The 20,846-nt window shown below is 36.0% G+C and overlaps 2 protein-coding genes across 3 annotated transcripts in view; one reads left to right on the forward strand and one right to left on the reverse strand.

Annotated features, from left to right (window-relative positions):
* Nucleotides 1-365, reverse strand: part of stxbp1a (syntaxin binding protein 1a) — a 43,868-nt gene extending 43,503 nt beyond the window's left edge. For both annotated transcript variants that reach the window (XM_079834863.1, XM_079834864.1), the window contains exon 1: nt 271-365. In XM_079834863.1, the coding sequence (XP_079690989.1) occupies nt 271-307 (37 nt within the window). In that variant the 5' untranslated portion in view covers nt 308-365. The remainder of the gene's footprint in view (nt 1-270) is intronic.
* A 3,041-nt stretch (nt 366-3,406) lies between these two features.
* niban2a (niban apoptosis regulator 2a) overlaps nt 3,407-20,846 on the forward strand; it is a 35,395-nt gene continuing 17,955 nt past the window's right edge. Inside the window, exons 1-5 of the mRNA XM_079835942.1 lie at nt 3,407-3,652; nt 9,781-9,911; nt 13,230-13,358; nt 13,994-14,099; nt 18,822-18,989. Coding sequence (XP_079692068.1) covers nt 3,598-3,652; nt 9,781-9,911; nt 13,230-13,358; nt 13,994-14,099; nt 18,822-18,989 — 589 coding nt within the window. The 5' untranslated portion in view covers nt 3,407-3,597. The remainder of the gene's footprint in view (nt 3,653-9,780; nt 9,912-13,229; nt 13,359-13,993; nt 14,100-18,821; nt 18,990-20,846) is intronic.

The following is a 20,846-nucleotide window of genomic DNA, read 5'->3' on the forward strand; positions in this document are numbered from 1 at the left end:
CCACATATTTATCATTTAAACAACATGCATTGGGAATAAAACCTATTCATGTCATTCTCCACAGATGCACAATGCGCATCCGCAGCATCCCGAGCGTAATGTCCTCCCCGTTCAGCACAATGGCAGGGAAACAACCAGCCGCATCCAGGGGGAACTGAACGCTGAGGAACACTACTGACACATGCAACGGGAAGGCACCATAAAATAGCACGTACATATGGTTGAACATGAAACCTCAGTAGCAGAGGATGATTAACATTATGGTCTTACTTTCGCCAACGACCGCCTTTAATCCAATTGGTGCCATGATGCTCCTGAGTGTTCGCCCGTGTGGTGTATCTTCTCCTCCCTCTCCTCCTCTTGCTGTCTCTGGCTGAGCGGTGCTGCGCACTCACACTGCGGAGACTCGTCACTGCGTAACCGCCCCTCCCTCACATGAGCTCATGCTATAGACCGACCGACCGAGCGCCGTTATATGAAACGCTGAGGGCGCAGACACAGAATCACAATGTCAATCCTTTTTTGATTTCACGCTGATTTTTTTCCCCTTCATGCCATGATCAGTTGAGGTTGTAAAATATCCTTGCACCTGTTTCTATGGCGTTCATTGGCCTCGTGACAAAAAGGAAGCCTGGCTCAGAGAAGCCAAAGGTTTATTATTTTTTTACATTGACTTTTAATTTCACTAGCAAACAAAGCAGTTTTGGTTTACTTCATTGAATCAACAACATACATTGTTCATTTACTAATTAAAGATTTAGGCTACCAATGCAAATAAAAAGACAAATTGTAGCATTTCACATTTAATCTGTTGTACAGTACCTATCCTTTATGTGTGTGATCATATATTGCTGCTGCATTTAGTGCAGCTGACCGAATTTTGACCGCATGAGGGCGTAAAAACTCTACTAAAACGAACCCTTTATCGTAACGCAAAAGTCATGCCATTAACTTCGTTTCAGTGATAAAAAGATCCCAATGATGACGGCTGTCTTTTTTGTTTATTTGATCATATTTATGACTATTTCCTGATCAAAACAATTATTGTATTATAATATTAATGTATTATTTAAACAATCTCTTTTTTTGCCATACTAAAATTTTATATAGCCTATTGTATATATTACAGTTTATTTTATAAATTATATTATTTCATCAAAATGTTGTTTTTATAAAACATAATACAATTAAAATGACAGGCTATTATTGTATCACTAGGCTATATCTAAATATATTCATAATTTAATCATATTAAAGCATAATATTTTATGAAAGTAGCTACATTTTAATAATAATAATATTTTAAACCTTTTAGGAACTTATTTTATCTGCCGTGAAAAACTATAAAATGGTATTATATGCCAATATATTTAATAATATTTGTATAATAATATATTTGTAATATAGTGTAATTATCAAATAATATTTAATGATATACAGGTGCTGGTCATATAATTAGAATATCATCAAAAAGTTGATTTAGTTCACTAATTCCATTCAAAAAGTGAAACTTGTATATTATATTCATTCATTACACACAGACTGTATTTCAAATGTTTATTTCTTTTCATTTTGATGATTATAACTGACAACTAAGGAAAATCCCAAATTCAGTATCTCAGAAAATTTGAATATTGTGAAAAGGTTCAATATTGAAGACACCTGGTGCCACACTCTAAATAACTCAAAACACCTGCAAAGGCCTTTAAATGGTCTCTCAGTCTAGTTCTGTAGGCTATACTATCATGAGGAAGACTGCTGACTTGACAGTTGTCCAAAAGACGACCATTGACACAAAAGGTTATTGCAAAAGAGGCTGGCTGTTCACAGAGCTCTGTGTCCAAGCACATTAATAGAGAGGCGAAGGGAAGGAAAAGATGTGGTAGAAAAAAGTATACAAACAATAGGGATAACCGCACACTGGAGAGGATTGTGAAACAAAGCCCATTCAAAAATATGGGGGAGATTCACAAAGAGTGGACTGCAGCTGGAGTCAGTGCTTCAAGAACAGTCAGTGATGGTTATAAGTTTCCACAGTCAGTGATGGTTTGGGGTGCCATGTCATCTGCTGGTGTTGGTCCACTGTGTTTTCTGAGGTCCAAGGTCAACGCAGCCGTATACCAGGAAGTTTTAGAGCACTTCATGCTTCCTGCTGCTGACCAACTTTATGGAGATGCAGATTTCATTTTCCAACAGGACTTGGCACCTGCACACAGTGCCAAAGCAACCAGTGCCTGGTTAAGGACCATGGTATCCCTGTTCTTAATTGGCCAGCAAACTCACCTGACCTTAACCCCATAGAAAATCTATGGGGTATTGTGAAGAGGAAGATGCGATATGCCAGACCCAACAATGCAGAAGAGCTGAAGGCCACTATCAGAGCAACCTGAGCTCTCATAACACCTGAGCAAAATGTTCATACTTTTCAGTTGGTCAAGATTTCTAAAAATCCTTTTTTGTATTGGTCTTAAGTAATATTCTAATTTTCTGAGATACTGTATTTGGGATTTTCCTTAGTTGTCAGTTATAATCATCAAAATTAAAAGAAATAAATATTTAAAATCAGTCTGTGTGTAATGAATTAATATAATATACAAGTTTCACTTTTTGAATGGAATTAATGAAATAATCAACTTTTTGATGATATTCTAATTATATGACCAGCACTTGTATTTAGGCTAATATTTTATAAAAGTATTATTTTCAAATAATATTTCAACTGTGGTTTATATTATTTTATCAAACTTCTGTGCCAAACTATAAAACAATATGTTGTGTTTATTTAGCCTTTTTTATTATATATAATATTTATTCATTATTCATTATAAAATGTATTATTATCATTAATATTAACAATTATTGTATTAAATACTGTATCAAATATTTATATCGTAAAATTATTTTATCTTTATAAAATACTATTTTGCCCGTCCCTTTCCCTTCCCTAAAGAGAAAGCAGAGCAAGCCTCAAAGCTTCATTCAGATTCCTAAAAATAGTTTGCATTTCCTGGAGACAATATCAGTTTGGTAGCTAATGAAGTTTTAAAAATATTTGTGAAAAAGAAGACGAATTCAATCAATTAATTGTAAGCTTTATTAACACAGATTCAGTAGTTAGGCTATTTCAAAACCAAGACAGGTTCCAATCCTATTAAATAAATAAATAAATAAATAAATAAATAAATAAATAAATAAATAAATAAATAAATAAATAAATAAATAAATAAATAAATAAATAGACAGGCTAAGCCCATCATAGAACAAAAGCTGTAATTCCCTGATCATATCAGACGCTCGATCTAAATTAATCATGATTAAAAATACAACAGACGGTTTGTTGTGAAGTTGGGTGTGTCAGTCTGTGTAAACCACACCCTCTGAATGACTGTCACTCATTTGACTGAACAAGTTTAAATGAGTCTTGTTTCTCACACTGGGAGGGCGTCACACACTGTCGCGTCAACGCAAAATGAACGCAACGCTCTGAAGTGACCAGGGATGGTTAATTTGGAAGACACATTTCTGTAGTGTTTTCCCAAGTTTCGGATACAAAAGGAACTTTCCTCAATATCTGTGATTGTCGTTTAAATCGCCATCATGGGTGATGTGATCTCCACCAACCTGGACGATGGCAAGCGGGAGATGATTACAGGTAAAACGCGTTTGTGTTACTTTTAAAAGGACGAAGCTATTTTCGGTACAAAACGAGTAGCCTACAATACTTTACATGCACATAGTGAACGTGGACACAACAACCACGATTGTTTAAAAGAGCCTATTTAAACAGAAGCGTGTAAAGAAAACGTGGACGCGTTCGCGAGACGCGTTTTTCACTTAGAAATCAAGTCCTGTCATAATTTACTGTCACTTCACACCTTTCTGCCGAACTCATTTTATGTTCCACGGAAAGAATGGAGAATGTCAGACCGGTTTGTGCAAGAACATGAGGGTGAGTAAATGATGACAGAATTGTATATGACACGGGGTCTTAAAAAACGCGACGCAACACACATCGCACATGTCTATTGACCAACAATTAAAAAAACAACGCAGACGGAATATAAGAAAGCTTCGTGTGTAAACGCCCCCTAATGCCTCAAATATACACATACAGGTTTAAATTACCTTTTGAGGCAATATTGAGTAGTAATGTTTGTATTAAAAACGTGTGATATTGCTAATCCTGTTTTAAATCGGTTTCCAACGTCACACGCGTTTATTTTCGTTTAACCCTTTGGCAAAAGAGTTTTCCCTCTTTGCCAACTTCACTCAGTTTTATTCGAGGGATTAATAGTAGACACACCCTTTAATAGTAGTTTTGTGTCCACAAATTATATTTTCTGTCATATCTCTAATAAGAAAATAAAATTGTGCCCATGAAGCACAATCACTATTTTTGTCCTCATTATGGTTCCTCTAGTTGGTTTAGAGAAGTGGCAAATATATTCTCCACCTGTAGTGACATGCTCCCATATAACCATAGTTCCTCTCCCAAGCATGATGGGAAATGATCACGTTCTTTAAAATGGTCCTCCTAATTATGCTTTTCTCATTAAAGGGTTTTATCCAAATAGGTTTGGAACACCGCAATTATGTTTACAACATTTGCTTTTGTTTAACAAAGCTTTTAGGGATTTTCTAGAAACTTCCAGGAACAATTCATCGTTATCCTGTGCTACCAAACTGACACGTGGGAAAATAAATGTTACCAGTCCATAATTTGTGACGTCAGTGGTGGTTATGGTGCTTTGGAGCTGAGTCTCCTCTTTTTTTCCCTCACGTCAATCATAGAAATGATCTCTGGGTGCAAACAGACTTTATAAAAATAGCCTTTTAGAACAACTTTCAGCTGTGGAAAACTGCAAAAAAAAAAACAAAGAAAAAAAACAGTGAAACTAACCGTTTGAAATAATATCCGAAAGTTATTATGGGAAAACAAAAGCTCTTTTGCCTGTGACTGGAAATATTGGATCACTACAACCTTGTGTGTAGTCACACATACTCTTAGAACAAGTCAGGACTGGTTAACAAGTATAGGTTTCATTGTGTGTGTTCGAAGTGCCGGTCTGGATCTTTCATTGATGATAGGCTTGAGTCACTTAAGGAGTTGCCACTTCATGAAACCGTTGTCTCATTTAAGCGCATTTCTGAGAAATAAATTTCCCTGATTTCAGTACAGGTGGATCTCATGCTTGTGCTGATGTCATAAATTGCTATCTGCTGACTCAGCCCTCCTGAAATTCCACTTGTCTGAAATGAACAGTGGGAAGATGTTTGGTCTCCAGAAGACAAAAACGCCACCCCCATAGACTCTCCCTTTATGAAGCCCGGAGCAGTTATGTTTGTGGTAGATGGACAGGAGGTCAGCAGGTTGACGGGAGGTTTGGACACAGGAAATTCCTCTTTAGACCTCCCTTGTGAACTGTTTCACTAATAGGTTTGGATGTTTTCTGAGAGAGTGAAATCAAGTATGAACATGTCTTGGAGTAATGGGGAGGATCTTCTCAAGGTGTCTTCATGCCCTCATACATTTGTCTCCCCCTTGTCTTTCCCTCCCTCTGTCAATTTAATGGACAGTGCAGGGTTCATCTGCTGACTGTGCATGCGGGAGGGGATGTTTGTCAGCTTTTGGTCTTTATGGTCTCTATGGTGCAATGGATGGATAGATGGATAGATTATTGGACTTGTAGAAGCCAGCAGTGAGCTAAAATGATGAACAGATGAAGTTTTGTCAAAAAGAATTGACTTATGGTAGTCTTGGCATCAATAAGAATGCGTTAAATTATAAACCAATCAATAATGTTTTTCCGTGTACGCCATCATTTTTCAGCAAAAGTATCTGAATTATGATATGGTTATCTTGGTGTTACCTGTACAAATAATAACTTTATACTTTTTTTTTATTATTTTTAGATATTGTTATTGTTATACATTTTCTTTGTAAAGAACTTAACTTTGAATGTAAAATGACATTTTTATGTAGAAGAAACATTACATGTAAAAATTTCCCTAAACAAAAAAGAGATTAAATTAAACACTGTACAGTTGAGACTATTGGCCATTTTGGAATCTTTAAAAATCTGGTCAGATGAGGTTAGTAGGTCAGATTTCTACTTGTCCTAAAAATATTTTCACTTTTTTCAAATTAAATGTATGATTTTAAATGTACATGCATTCTGTTTTCTAGTCTAATGTGCTGGTACAGTACTTTGATTTGTTTGAATCAATTTTAAGTAGTTTAATCGAAATATATATATATATATATATATATATATATATATATATATATATATATATATATATATATATATATATATATTTTTTTTTTTTAACATATTTTTTTCTCTAAACAATTCTATGGATCCTCTTGCATTCCTTTGCATTTCCCCCAGTTTGAAAACCGCTGCTCTTTCCTGTGAATTGACGCTGGCACTTGTTCCGCCTGTGCCGATTGAATGTCTAGAAACACTTTCTGCAAATATACATGTGAATGAATACAGTCGACACTGAGCCAAAGCAAACTGAATCTACAAGTTATTCTAGTTTAATACAATAGTGGGTCTGCTAGAGAACGGTCTTGCCCTCACAGACATGCCGACTGCTGCATTCATGCAAACACAACAACAACATGCTTTTCATGTTCAAATGTTCTGTAACAAGAAGCGTCTAATCTGATGGAGTTCTTACGAATTGAGGTGTAAGTGGAGAGATTCTTTCCTGTGGAGACCTAGGCCATGGTACAGTAAACGGAAATGCCCGGAAGGTTGTACTATAAATTTAGTTGATGTCATCAGATGTGGCCTTCTTCCTTTTCAGTCCTTGTCAGGTTGTTCCTTCCTGTTCTAATGGAAGCATTTCCTTTCACATGCATGCAAACATGTGCTAGCTTTCATCCCAGTACAGTGCCTCAAGAGATTGATTAACATGTAATGCCGAGGATATCGTGTGCTGTAAAACTAGACCAACATACTTTGAATATGGCATTCAAATGTGATCGTCTGTGATCATGCGTCACTTTTTCCATTTATTGGGCCTTTTATATAAGCAAATTCTTCTTAATGGCACCGTCTTCTTTTCATAAAGCTTCAATAAGCCTGCAGGCTCAGGTCTTTCTTTTTTTTATGTGTATTTTCATACTGTGTTTGTGTATTTCCACACTGTTTTTGCAACTGTTTTGCAACACCCTTTAATTGTTGACCTCCTTTTGTGCTCCAACCCTATTGAATTTTTGGAAAGCGTGGATAAACATTTTCACAGATGAAATGTATTTCCACATAACTGTTATGATGTTGTAACAGAATACATGGTGAGGGTTGCACAGTTTGTCCCCAAAATCATAGTGTTTATGTTATTATTTGTAATTTGAACCGTGATCATATAATCCCGTACATCTGATATGGTAGTGTATTTTATACATTTTGAATTTATTATTTGTTTTTCAATGTGTTGTTAATTTTATTTAAATATATAATTTTTTCTAAAGGAATTTTGAATTATTTTATTATTTTATAATAAAAACAATGGGTCTCAATCACTAAGCATGCGTACACACACATTTATGCATGATTCATCAATAACTTGCATTCTAAAATGTAATAAAAAAAAAAATATTCTATTCTAAAAAAAAAAGAATAAATGTATTCTAAAAACATTTATAATGTTTTTTTTATAAAAACATTATAAAATTAGAATATGTATTCGAAAAAAATGTAGGAACAGCAACCACTCGTATGTGAAAATGACATACACTTGGTGGCACATTATAAACATGTTAAAATAAAATTTTAAACAGATATAGGTCTTAAATTTTATATATATACACATATATAATATGATATATATTTAAAGGAACACGGCAACTTTGACTTATTAACTGTATTCCCCAGAGTTAGATAAGTCCATGCATACCATTCCCCTGCCCCGCTAGCCTAGCTTAGCACAAAGACTGGAGGTATATGGCTCCAGCTAGCCTACTGCTCAATAAGTGACAAAATAACGCCAACATTTTCCTATTTGCATGTTGTGATGTGTATAGTTACGGCGTGTACAAATGGCAAGGTTACATGAGACGCAGCCATCTTATGGAGCTGGAAAAACCAAACTCTAGTCAGGCCAATCACATCGTGTATAGAGTCAGTGGGCGGGCTTACCATAATGACGACAGAGTTGCGGCGGTTCCGTGTGAATTCCCTGCTAACAAAGAACGGCACTGAAGTCATTTTTAAAAAAGGAAGATGAGTTTTGCCGACCGGATACGCCAAAAGTTTAATCTATCAACTAGCTCCGCTGGTGGGAAAATGAACGGGAATGAGATTACGAAAAATTCATGTGCGTATTCACGTGTCGTGAATTGGTAGAAAAGTTTTTGTGAGAAGGTCAAATGTGCGTATATTTGAAAAGTGTATGCAATTATTAGTGAATGAGACCCAATAATATTTTCTTAGTACAATATTAGACTTGCATGCACTATATATTTATTTAAAGGGTACATAAAACACAGTTTCTGCCAATCTCTTGAGTACCTATAGAGTAGTAATTCTTGATAAAAGAGTCTTTAGTTTTATCATATTTATAAAAGAATCAGTACAGCGTATCTGTCTTTCCTAAAACAGCCAAACTTGTGGAGGTGTGCAGTGGTCCGAGCTAAAGAGTCACAAGCGCGCGCACGCACGCACGTCTGGTTCACTATTTTTGTGGGTGTTTTCCATAGACTTAATGGTTTTTATACTGTACATTCTATCCCCCTACACTGTCCCTGCCCCTAAACCTACACTCTAAAAAATGCTGGGTTAAAAATAACCCAAGTTGGGTTGAAAATGGACTAACCCAGCGATTGGGTTGTTTTAAGCAAACATCTAACCCAACCGTTGGGTTAGTCCATTTTCAACCCAACTTGGGTTACTTTTAACCCAGCATTTTTTAGAGTGTACATTTTCAAAAAAACATATTTTAGTATGTTTATGAATCCATTTACATTGTAGGGACCGCTGGTTGGTCCCCACAATGTAGGTGATCTCAGGTTTTACTATCCTTGTGGGGACATTTTGGGGATGGGGATGTTTGTAACACACAAACATCATGGCATTATCCCTGGATAACTTTCGATTCAGATAACCAACAAAACACCGACATTTGATACAGTTTCACTCACCGCCTGCGGTTTCGACTCATGTCCGGGAACAAACAAACACACTTGCAGAACTCCATTGCTACTCTGGAAAAACAAAGTGCATCCAATGTTTCCTTAACGCTGGGTTATTTGGGAAGGTGAACATGGTTATTTTCCCCTCACAACCAAATCACACTTCTTTATTGACATTGATTATTTCTCGGTCTAAAAACAAAATGACAGAGCTGTCGATGGTTTCTGTAACCCCCCCTTAAATAAATTGCAGCCTTTTGTGGTTTAATAATCGTACATGGCCATATCATGATTTCTATTTGAACTCAAACACACAAAACAGACATACTGTAAGCTAATGATGTGTGGTTCTAGTTCTAGTCAACTAAGAATCTTGGATCAAGTTACAGCTGTGTATGGGTTTTTCTCTGTGTGTGTTTGCATATTTGCTATTGGGAACAATTCACAGCTAAAACTAACTCAACAGGTTTATAACATTTTGTGATTGTTAAATGTTTATACCACCATTTCACCCAAAGTAACCTCCAACAAATGCAACCTGCAATTTGCAGTAAACTCTGCAATTGTAAGTTAATCATTTTTCCTCTGCTGTGGTCCTGCTTAAAATCTAACGTTCCTGTATGTCTGTTCCAACCTAGCCCGCACCAACGCCGTGATGGCAGAGTTTGGGAGGTTTTACGAGCAGCAGTATGCCGTGGCTTTGTTCAACAGTGTGCGCTATGAGATCGAAGGAGGAGGGAGTATACAGACACAACTACTACATAGAAAGGTAAAGCCCCCCTATATTTCCATGAATTTCACCTTTTACATCTGTCCAGGGATGTAGATTCCATAAGGAAAATGGAATGGCTATCCCCAAACAAGGTAAGAAATAAGCCTCCCTGGTCCCCTGCTTTTTTTTCTGTGCCATTTCCCTCCTCATTTGGAAGGCTATCTGTGGTCTTGCTTATCAGCATGGAGTCAGCAAAGAGGAAGTGGAACAAATTTCACACAAATTAAATAACTGTAACAAAGACCTGAATAGCACACACACAATAGCACATAAAGACTTCAGTCGCCATTCCACCAACTGATGAATCAAAGGATCTTGTAGTTCTGGCTTTCTCATGCTCCTTTTCCATCACATTTATGCTGGTGCTGGTGCCAGCCCACATTTCCACTAACTTGGGAGATGAACAATTACAAAACTAACAACATAACTGGCTCACAAATTACCTGTGAGCATTACTGTCTTTTGTTTATGAGTTTTAATTTGGAGGAAAAAAAAGAATTAATTTTTTATGCCACTGTCAAGAGCATAACAATCAATTCACATAAGTAATATTAGAACTTGTATACAGTATTTAATTCAGACGGACAGGGGATATATAAATGTGGCTGGAGCTACTGTCCAGCACATTGGCAATGAGGTGTTCATCAGCTGGTAATGTATCGCACCCTTGGGCATTCCCAGTGTAGATGACTGAGTTGCTGTTGTTCTGAAAACTTTACTTGTGGACATTATCCCACCCTTCTGGGGCCTATACCATGAAGCCAGTTTAGCTGGCTAGCCAGATATGTCTAAGCTTAGTTTGTGCCAATCCTGGGTTTTAGGTACCATTTAAAGTGGTTTGGCTTTTAGCCGTGTTCATCTCCATAGTAACTTGCGCTCCACGGCTAACCAGGACAGGTTATGTTCTGGATAAGAGATCTCAAACTGAAATTAGACCAATCAGCTGTGAGCAAAGTGACACCTCTGATGCAATAAAGTCACTCCCCCAGTTTCTACTCCAAATTAAAGGTCATTACATAGCAAATGATTTTTAAAGACTAAAGCGTCTGGCTTTTAACAGTGCTTATTTATAATAATAATACTTTTGAATGATTTAGATATCATTTATGTAATTATTATACCCTTAATCAATTACATATATATCATTTTAGTTAATCAATCATTAATAGGCACTTAGTTAAAATGAATATAAATAGCCTATATAAAGGTCATAGAAATAAGCTTTAAAATCAGTAAAGCTATAAAAAAAAATACTACATGTGAGATTAAATGTTCAATTCTCTCTGTATATCAACTAAACTAACTTCATAGCTTTTACTTGCGTTGACGTATAAGATATTTCTTTAAGTTGTCCTCTTTCATAGACAGCTCTTTTCTTCCTGTCTATTTGTTTAAATTCTTAATATTTTTCAATCATGTAATATTTTGCAGAAGAGAGAAATGAATCTGTTTCACTGATCCACAGCATGTGATTGGCTGTTCACTACTGATGTCACAGCTAATCTCCTAAACTCAGGATCAAAGCCTGAGTTGACAGAGAAAGCTGTTGATCAGCATCATGGGACCAACAAAGCCTGAATGGATTGGTTTGGTTTTGTCAACTCGAAACTAATCCTGTAACCCTGAGTTTGTTAAACTACCATCGTGGTACAGGCCCCAGGTGTCCGATTAGACTGGGTAAACCCAGCCCGATCTACCGACGATTTGATTTTGCCCTGCAGCTCTGGCTGGAAACCTGTACATATTTATATCCTGCTTCTGTTACTAATTTGCGGGGACCAATCACAAACCGGCTTATCCACCTCGTGCGCAATTGGCGGGTTTAACACAAAGACGGATAGAGAAGCGATCGATTGTTGGTCTGATTGGTTGATGGACTGTCCAATTGCTTAAGGAGTCATTTGAACTATGCCCGTTTATCCCGCCTCTGGTGCAGTAGAAAATACAGAGCAGATTCCCCAGACTAATGTTCAATCTTAAAAGATTGAGCTTGGTCTGGTGATAGCCAGACAAGTCTCCGATACTATATATATTGTTTCTGGTTTGAGACCATATCTATCGCACACTTTTCATTTGTGTAAAAAAAAAGCATTTCAAATCGCATTTATAACCAGAATAATCACAATTAGATATTTTCCCCAAATCGTGCAGATTGGTAAGTAGCCTGACAAGCTCACCATTGACAGGGCTCAATCCGAGGGGCTGGACAAATTGTTGTCTTTCAAATTCCCTCTGCATGCAATTGGATAGCGCTACAACCAACCAGAGAGCAACGTGAAGTGGAGCTAGTTAGTTGATGGATTAAACCTTCGCCGTATCCGGTCGGCAAAACTCCGAACACATCTTCCTTTCTTAAGAATGACTTCAGTGCTGTTCTTTTCTCAAAGAAAAGCTTGACTCAAAGTCTTCCAGAGTCGTGGCCAAAGCCGATTCTAAACACCGTTCGCCAGCTTCTTTGTTTACTAGTAGCACGAGGAACCGCCGCAACTCTGCCGTGACGTGCCTTCATTATGTTAAGCCCGCCCACTGACTCTATACACGATGTGATTGGCCTGACCATAGTTTGTTTTTTCCAGCTCGCATGTATACCAAGAGTTGCTAGACTACACTCGCGGCAAATTAGATTTGCTGCCGCTAGGGTGCGTCTAGATTTCTAGGCTAGATGGTAAGTATATCATGGGGTATTTTTCATTTTAAAGTGAACTACTCTTTTAAGAGATGATCCCATGAGTCCCCTGGTTATCTCAGTTATCTTAACTAAAAACTCAGCAGCCTTCAATTGTGAAGGAGGAAAAAAAATTTATCTTTGGTCTCAAAAGCCCCCTACCTCTCCATTTATCAAATGTCCATGAAGTCTTTTGATCTCAATTCAACACAGAAATCTAGGCTATGGCCAAGAAAAACGCTTCTCAAGAATTGTGCACAATAATTTTTGAAGTCCCTCAATTGTTATAAGCCAAGACAGCTGGACTTAAAATATTTATTTGTATTTGGTTTTAAAGATTAACCGATTAACCTTGTTCAAAGGCATGCTCCCTCACCAGTGGTAAATTCCGCATCCATTAGCAGAAAGCTGTGGTTTTGATTGTAGACATAACACAACCTTGAATGTCTTTTATGTAGCAATTGCTCCGCCCATTTCTTATTTTAAGCCAGCAATGTTATATAAACACATCTTGAGCTAGCCTTTCTGTTATTCCAGACTGTGGGGAGTGTTTCTTCTAAACACAATTCATTGTTTTGTTTAGTCATGCTTTCATCTAGTACAATGATTTTGATGCACATTCATTTAAAATGTGTTTGTTTCCACCTCAGGACCCTCTGAAGAACAAGTCCATCTTCTCCGGAGGTCTGTTTCAGTATCTGGAAGAGAGCAAGAAATGGAGGAGTCGCTTTTTGTACGTGGGCGACTCTTACAACATCAGCTTGTACGAGAGCAAAGCGGTGAGTGTAAACCGCTGAGTGAGTGTCTGTGTTTATTTTGTTTAGTTTTTTGTTGACCACAAACACACCCAGCTCAGATAATTAAATGTAAACAAAGGAAAAATGATCTGCATGTTAATCTTGCATTATTGGATCTCACTTAAAGTGTACTAGTGGCAGTGTTGGGTGTAACTAGTTACTAAGTAATTAGTTACTGTAATTTAATTACTTTTCCATTTAAAAAGTAAAGGGATTACTTCTATTTTTTGTGTAATTTAATTACAGTTACGTCTGATGTAATTGAACGAAATACTATGTATAGACTGTAGATTCTATACAATTATATGTAATACAATAGTGGAATTAACATAAAAATGTAAAGTCTGACTTTAAAATGCATGTTTTTATCTATATTTGTAATACTTTGGTCAGTTAATAAGAATAATTGATATAGTTTTATATTATGTATTTGAATGAATTAAGAGCCGTGTCATGTCTATCCTTGAGTCACTTAACTAGTCGAGGTTGATGTAGGATTTAGAAAGTAAAAAGTAATTAATTACTTTTTTAGAGTTAATTACCCAACACTGACTAGTGGACATGTATGTCATTTCCCCAGCTGCAGAGGGATTCTGAACTGTCTGTTTCCTCTACAGGCACATGATCGAGGTCTACACTCCAAAGGGGTCATTAACTGTGCCGGGTACAGAGCCCTAACCTCTATGGAGGAATACCTGGGGCTTCTCAACAATAGCCTGAGTGGTGAGAAATGAATTATGATAAATAAATAACGACATGATGCAAAAAATTTATTCTGTTTAGAAAATTCCTGTTCCTTTTGGAATCCTAAAAGATTACAACATTATTTTAATACAGTCCAAGTAGGGTTTAAAAATGACATTATATCCATCAGAAATTTTTTTTGAAAGAAAATACTTTAAAATTATTTTTTAATTTAAGAAAAATTGGTAACACATTACTTAACCTTTATTTATAATGCATATAAAAATATTAATAATGTTTGTTACAATGCCATATATCTTTTCATAATTGTTACCAAAATTGATATAATTTTTTTTTCTATAATTAATCGCGATTAAAAACATGAGTTTTAATATTTTTATTAGGGATGTAACAATTCATCAATATAGATCGATACAACGATCTAATGTGTATCGATACCTATAGGCTATTTATGTATTTAAGGGGCACATTTGTTTAAACACTCTCCACATTTTCACACAATGTCAGTCTATGCATTATCGCCAATGTGTGCATTCTCGTTTAAATGACCTTTCAGAGCTTGTGAAAGACGCTCGGGACAGTCGATGGAACTGAATCTTCACGAAAGTTTATAATTTGCTCGTGTTTGAAGCCTTGCAAAAAGCAGCGTGCACTCAACGCAGACATAAGCCCTATTCGGACGGGATTAGTTTAACATGGGGAGGTGGGGGTAAAGTAATTATTACCAGAGGTTCTCTGTGATTTTAGTCCCGTCCGAATGTGCCATCTCGGTAATCATTACGGACAATGTCAGTAAAGATTACGGAGACTTTTACCTTCTGTAAAAAGGTCCGGAAAAATGACCTCGGGTAATACTAATCCCGTTCGAATAGACCCGCTGTAAAAATGTACGGTAAAATTCCGTCATTTACTGTTTAAAAGTAGTTTTTGGTGCGTTTTGCAAGCATGGAGCCGCTTCAAACAGCACTCTGTTGCGTTGTAGGTGGTGGGACAACTCTGTGGCAAACCTCCTGTATTTTCCGCACACCATTTAAACCAAAAAGAAGATTGAAAGCACTTATTAGAGGCACAACACATTAGAATATTTTTTAATATTCATATAATATAAAAATGTTATTTAAGATTTTTTTAATATTCCGAGATTAAACACAACGTTTCCTCCCTGCTCCAGTTTCGCGTTTTTCTTGTTGGCGTGTTTGCTCACGTGATAACAGGAAGCAATGTCATACGACAAGGTTACTGTGGTGCGTAAAGCGAGTTACCCCTCCCACTTTTGCTAGTTTTACTGAGATGTCTTATCCCTTGCGAATTGGCCATTAACATTACAGACGTCCTGAGGTAAAATTACTTTACCCCCACCTCCCCATGTTAAACTAATCCCGTCCGAATAGGGCTTTAGACATGACCAAATAGGCCACTGAATTGAGTCTTCTTTTACGTATTTTTGTGCTTCAGTAGATAAAGGTCTATGGTTTTGCATAAAAGGAGAATAGTGATATGAATCATTCTTTACACCCACAGTAACTGAAATTTAAAACTGTTAAAAGAAAATACTTGATAAACTGCTGCGCACTGTGACACTGTGTTGCTTCAAGCTTACGGGGTGTGCATAAGTGCTTTGTGCCACTCTGTATTAGAGCCTTTCAAATAATGATACTTTTGCACAATGAAAGAATATTAATAGCCCATCTTGTTCTGTCCTACCTATATGTTGTTGTTTTAAATTTGGCGTTACACATTTTGTCATGTCATAAGCTGTCATTAGATTACTGTGTGGATTTTTTTTTTTATTTGTGGATGTCCTGATCAAGGTGCAGGATGTGAAATTTTGAAATAAATGCTTGTTATATAATTTGGTTGCTGTAGTGAGTTAATAAAAATGTAACTGGTTGTGTAAAATAGGCACATAATGTCATGGCAAAATATTGATCGATATACCCCTGAATCGTATCATAAGGTATCAGCAAATATCATATCGCTGGCTATGAGAATCAATATCGTATCGAATCCTGATGAACTGTCCGATTTACATTTTTTCACAGTTACTCTCCAAATTAATGTAGAAACAACTTAAATGCAGTATATTTTAAATATTTGTTGTAATGGCATCTTTTTATGAGTGCAGGCCAGTATCACTGATACTAATACTGCTACCGAAATGTATTGTTTTAAACCTCAGTGATAGACATTCAAAAATACAGTATAATTGAAAGCTATCAATTTCAACTTTTTATTAGGCTTTAAAAAAATACTTTTAATTTCAGTGAACTTAAAACAATCTTCACATAAACCCATTATAATTAATGTCATATTTACCTGTGCCCTTCATATGTAAGCAATATACAGAAATTGAATAAAGTGAACACTTTACAGTCTTAACTGTATAAATTATAAATTAAACATAGATTAATCCTTATTAAAGCTGCAATTTTCTCATTACCTTTGTTATTTGATTAACATTACAGGGAGTGCAGAATTATTAGGCACGTTGATTTTCTGATCATATTTTTTTTCCAGGCACATTTGACCAATTCCAAACCACAGTAATCCTAATAACTACTATTGATTTAGTATTTAATAATGTATAAGTGATATATAATTGTTCATGAAGGCTGGAAATGAAAATCACCTTATATTCAGGTGTGCAGAATTATTAGGCATGTTTTCTTTTACAGATAAATTGAGCCAAAAAAGAGATTTAACTCTGAAAAGACTTTAAAGACTGAAAAGTCAAAAAGTATTAAATGCCCATGAGAAGAATGCAATACTAGACATTGCAGTTAAGGCGTGACCATTGGACAGTGAAATGCTCGTTGGGTCAGCAGGATCTGACAAGAACAGGTGGTGAAGAAAAGACGCCTGTTAACTGCAAAAGAATTAAGAATTAAGGTGAAGAATTAAGGGTGAAAACATCAGGAACCCTTTAGTCTCCAGCGCCACCATTTTCCAGAGCTGCAACCTACCTGGAGTCTCCAGAAGTGCAAGGTGTCAGGATCTCAAAGACTTCAGTTAGGTAAAGAATCCTAAAAAATGACCCCCACTAGATAAGAATCATAAGCTGAAGTGTTGTAAAATACATGAAGAAGGTTTTTTTATTGGCTTTATGGACAGATAGGTTGAGAGTGACTCTTGAAGGACCAGCACCACATCCTCTAGTACCACTGTTTGAAGAATTAATCTGCCAGAATCTGGCAGTACGTTTTGGAAGTTCATTTTAGTCCATCCTGGAGTCCGTTTTGCAGAGATGGACTAAAAATGAACTGCCAAAACGTACTGCCAGATTCTGGCAGATGAATTCTTCAAACAGTGGTACTAGAGGATGTGGTGCTGGTCCTTCAAGAGTCACTCTCAACCTATCTGTCCATAAAGCCTATAAAAAAAACCTTCATGTATTTTACAACACTTCAGCTTGTGATACTTATCTAGTGGGGGGTCATTTTTTAGGATTCTTTACCTAACTGAAGTCTCTGAGATCCTGACACCTTGCACTTCTGGAGACTCCAGGTAGGTTGCAGCTCTGGAAAATGGTGGCGCTGGAGACTAAAGGGTTCCTGATGTTTTCACCCTTAATTCTTCACCTTAATTCTTAATTCTTTTGCAGTTAACAGGTGTCTTTTCTTCACCACCTGTTTTTGTCAGATCCTGCTGACCCAACGAGCATTTCACTGTCCAATGGTCATGCCTTAACTGCAATGTCTAGTATTGCATTAGTATTGCATCCTTCTCATGGGCATTTAATACTTTTTGACTTTTCAGTCTAAGTCTAAGAGTTAAATCTCTTTTTTTGGCTCAATTTATCTGTAAAAGAAAACATGCCTAATAATTCTGCACACCTGAATATAAGGTGATTTTCATTTCCAGCCTTCATGAACAATTATATATCACTTATACATTATTAAATACTAAATCAATAGTAGTTATTAGGATTACTGTGGTTTGGAATTGGTCAAATGTGCCTGGAAAAGAAATATGATCAGAAAATCAACGTGCCTAATAATTCTGCACTCCTGTAATGACAGGCATCACAGCAACCGTTTTATTAGGCTACTGTGACTTTAAGATCTGCCGCACATGACGCGGATTTGACGCGCTGTCACACGCATCTCATTTTCTCATAACTCTGTCATTTAAGACATTTTTTTAAATCTCATTTAAGATGGGAATTTTGCCATAATTCTGTGTTATTGTTCTTTCAAGCATGAAAGAACTCGATTCCAGCGCATTCTCTTTTGTCTTGTCTCGTTTGAATGGTTTAAAAACATTTGCATGTAACGCTAGCCTATGGAGGCTGCGTTAATTGCGTTAAATATTTTTAGCACATTAAAATGAAGAAATTAATTTCATGCATTAACAAGTTACTTTTGACGGCACTAATTATAATATTTGCATATTCCTTGTTACATAAGAAATTGGTTGTCACGTTTTCATCTAAAGGTGTAACAATAGTTAGATGAGTATTATAATTGTGGTTACAATTATTCATGACTATACAATGCATCATAAGGTGCATAACAAATGCATGATTAATGCATTCAAATACTTTTTATAATGCAGTAAATATAAAGACTTTAAGTAAAGTGTTACTGAAAGTTCTTATTTGATCTCATAATAAAATGTGTATAATTGTACTTATGTATGGACAGGATCAATTTCAGAATGAATACTCTACAGAAGTATATAGTCTAATCAGTGTAATTTGAAATAATTTGTGTTCATCTTGCATTGTGTCTGTTGTTTTAGATACAAAGGCCAAAGTGGCTAGTTCCCCGTTTCTGAAGTGCCCCACACAGTTTCCCCTCATCCTGTGGCATCCATATGCCCGCCATCACTACTTCTGCGTGATGACCGAGAAAGAACAGACGAAGTGGCATGCTGTCTTCCAGGACTGTGTGAGACACACCAACAATGGTGAGTCAGTCACAAACAATGACAATACAAAGAAGTGGTACTGTGTTTTTTATTTTTTATTTATTTACACTTGTCAGTGTATCTGCTTTGCAGTGTCAGTGTATTTTGTTTTATCTTATCTACTTTATTCATAGATATCACATTCGCTGGAAATGGTGGTTCACATGATGATTTTTTTGTTTTGTGCGCACTAAAGATTCCCATTGTCATGAGAATGTTGCTGTGGTTTGTCGGGAAAAATTAAAAATACCGTAGAAGTAGATTTTGCCAGGTCAACTACTTTTTTTTTTACTTTTTTTTTACTTTTTTTTTTATGTGCTCCAAAAGGTTAAAGAACATTTTGAGAACATATACTGCGTAATCATTTGTTTCTGATTCACAGTGAGAAATGAATATCTTTCTTCCCTGTCACTTAAACATAGTCTAGAGAGAGTTTCTTGCTAAATATTTATAGAAATCCCTGCATGCCTTTGTAAAAATGCATAAGATTATAATACCTTCAGCCCCACCCTCACAAAATCACCTGTCTTCTGGCTCATTGTCATGTTTCAAATCACACAACAGGGTGTGTGTCTGTGTTTGTGAGAGGGGAAAAAGGTTGTCAGAGGTTGAAATGTTGAATGCCTTTGAAATTACTTTAAGGCGTGGATGATGTTCCTTTTGTAATTTTAAATGATGTTAAATATCCCATGCAAGAACTGAACTTAATTCTCCTTATGATGATTAATGCACTGATATTGTCATCTAGAAATTTCTGCATAGAAATTCAGTTACAAAATGGTTTAACCAAGTCAAATTAAATAGAAGGTATGACGTTGTTTTTTATTTTATTTTTTTAAGGTAATTTATTCGGCAGGGATGCATTAAATTGATCTTTAATGACAGGAAGCACATTTGTAATGTTACAAAAGATTTTTCTTTCAAATAAATGCTGTTCTTTTCTATTCATCAAAGAGTACTGAAAAAAAAAGAATCTACATTTCCACATAAGAATAAGAATAAGAAATGTTTCTTGAGTAGCAAATCAGCTTATTAGAATGATTTCTAAAGAAACATGTGACACTGAATACTGGAGTAAAATTAACATCCAAAAATTCTGCTTTGTCATCACAGGATAGAAATAAGTTATTTTAAATTGTGTAAATATATTTTAGAATATTATATTGAGCAAAATATTCTTCTTTCAAAAACATTTTTAAAAATCTCACCGACCCCAACGTTTTGAATGGTATATGTAACTTATTTTGGAAATTGGATGGCGTTAACCAAAAAACATTTAAGATTTATTACAAATAATTACTACAGTTGCGTAAAAAGTTTAAATACAAATGTTAAGAGTGTCAAAAGAATGTCGCACTGTATATGTTGCTTAACTAATAAAAGGAGGAATTGTATTTATTGACCGCTATCAGAATTGCACAACTTGCAGAGCAGCGTAGCTCCAACATGTTGCCAGTCGTTGACTGCTAACTGAACATCCTCTGACCAAATGTCAACATCTTCCCATAATGCCCTGAGGTAGATCAGAGGCACTCTCAGTTGGGCTTGTCAAGACATGACAGCAAATTACTAGCTTTGTGTATCACAAATGATAATGACATAAGGTTTCAAAACCAGATACCATACAATTTACGCAGATATCATCAAATACCTCTTGGTATCTCACTGGGATGTGACGAGAGGCTGCTGAATATGATTTAGGGGAGTGTCTTCTAAACGGTAAAGCTACATTGCTCACGGCCTGTCCTGAAACGCCATATAAGAATCATACATGTTTTGCAATTACCTTCCTAATGCATTACCAACAGAAATAAAGCAAACCATTTCAGTTCCATATTGAGCATTTTTCATATTTGT

This window comes from Gobio gobio, assembly GCF_949357685.1.
Source record: "Gobio gobio genome assembly, chromosome: 14".
Lineage (NCBI taxonomy): Eukaryota > Metazoa > Chordata > Actinopteri > Cypriniformes > Gobionidae > Gobio > Gobio gobio.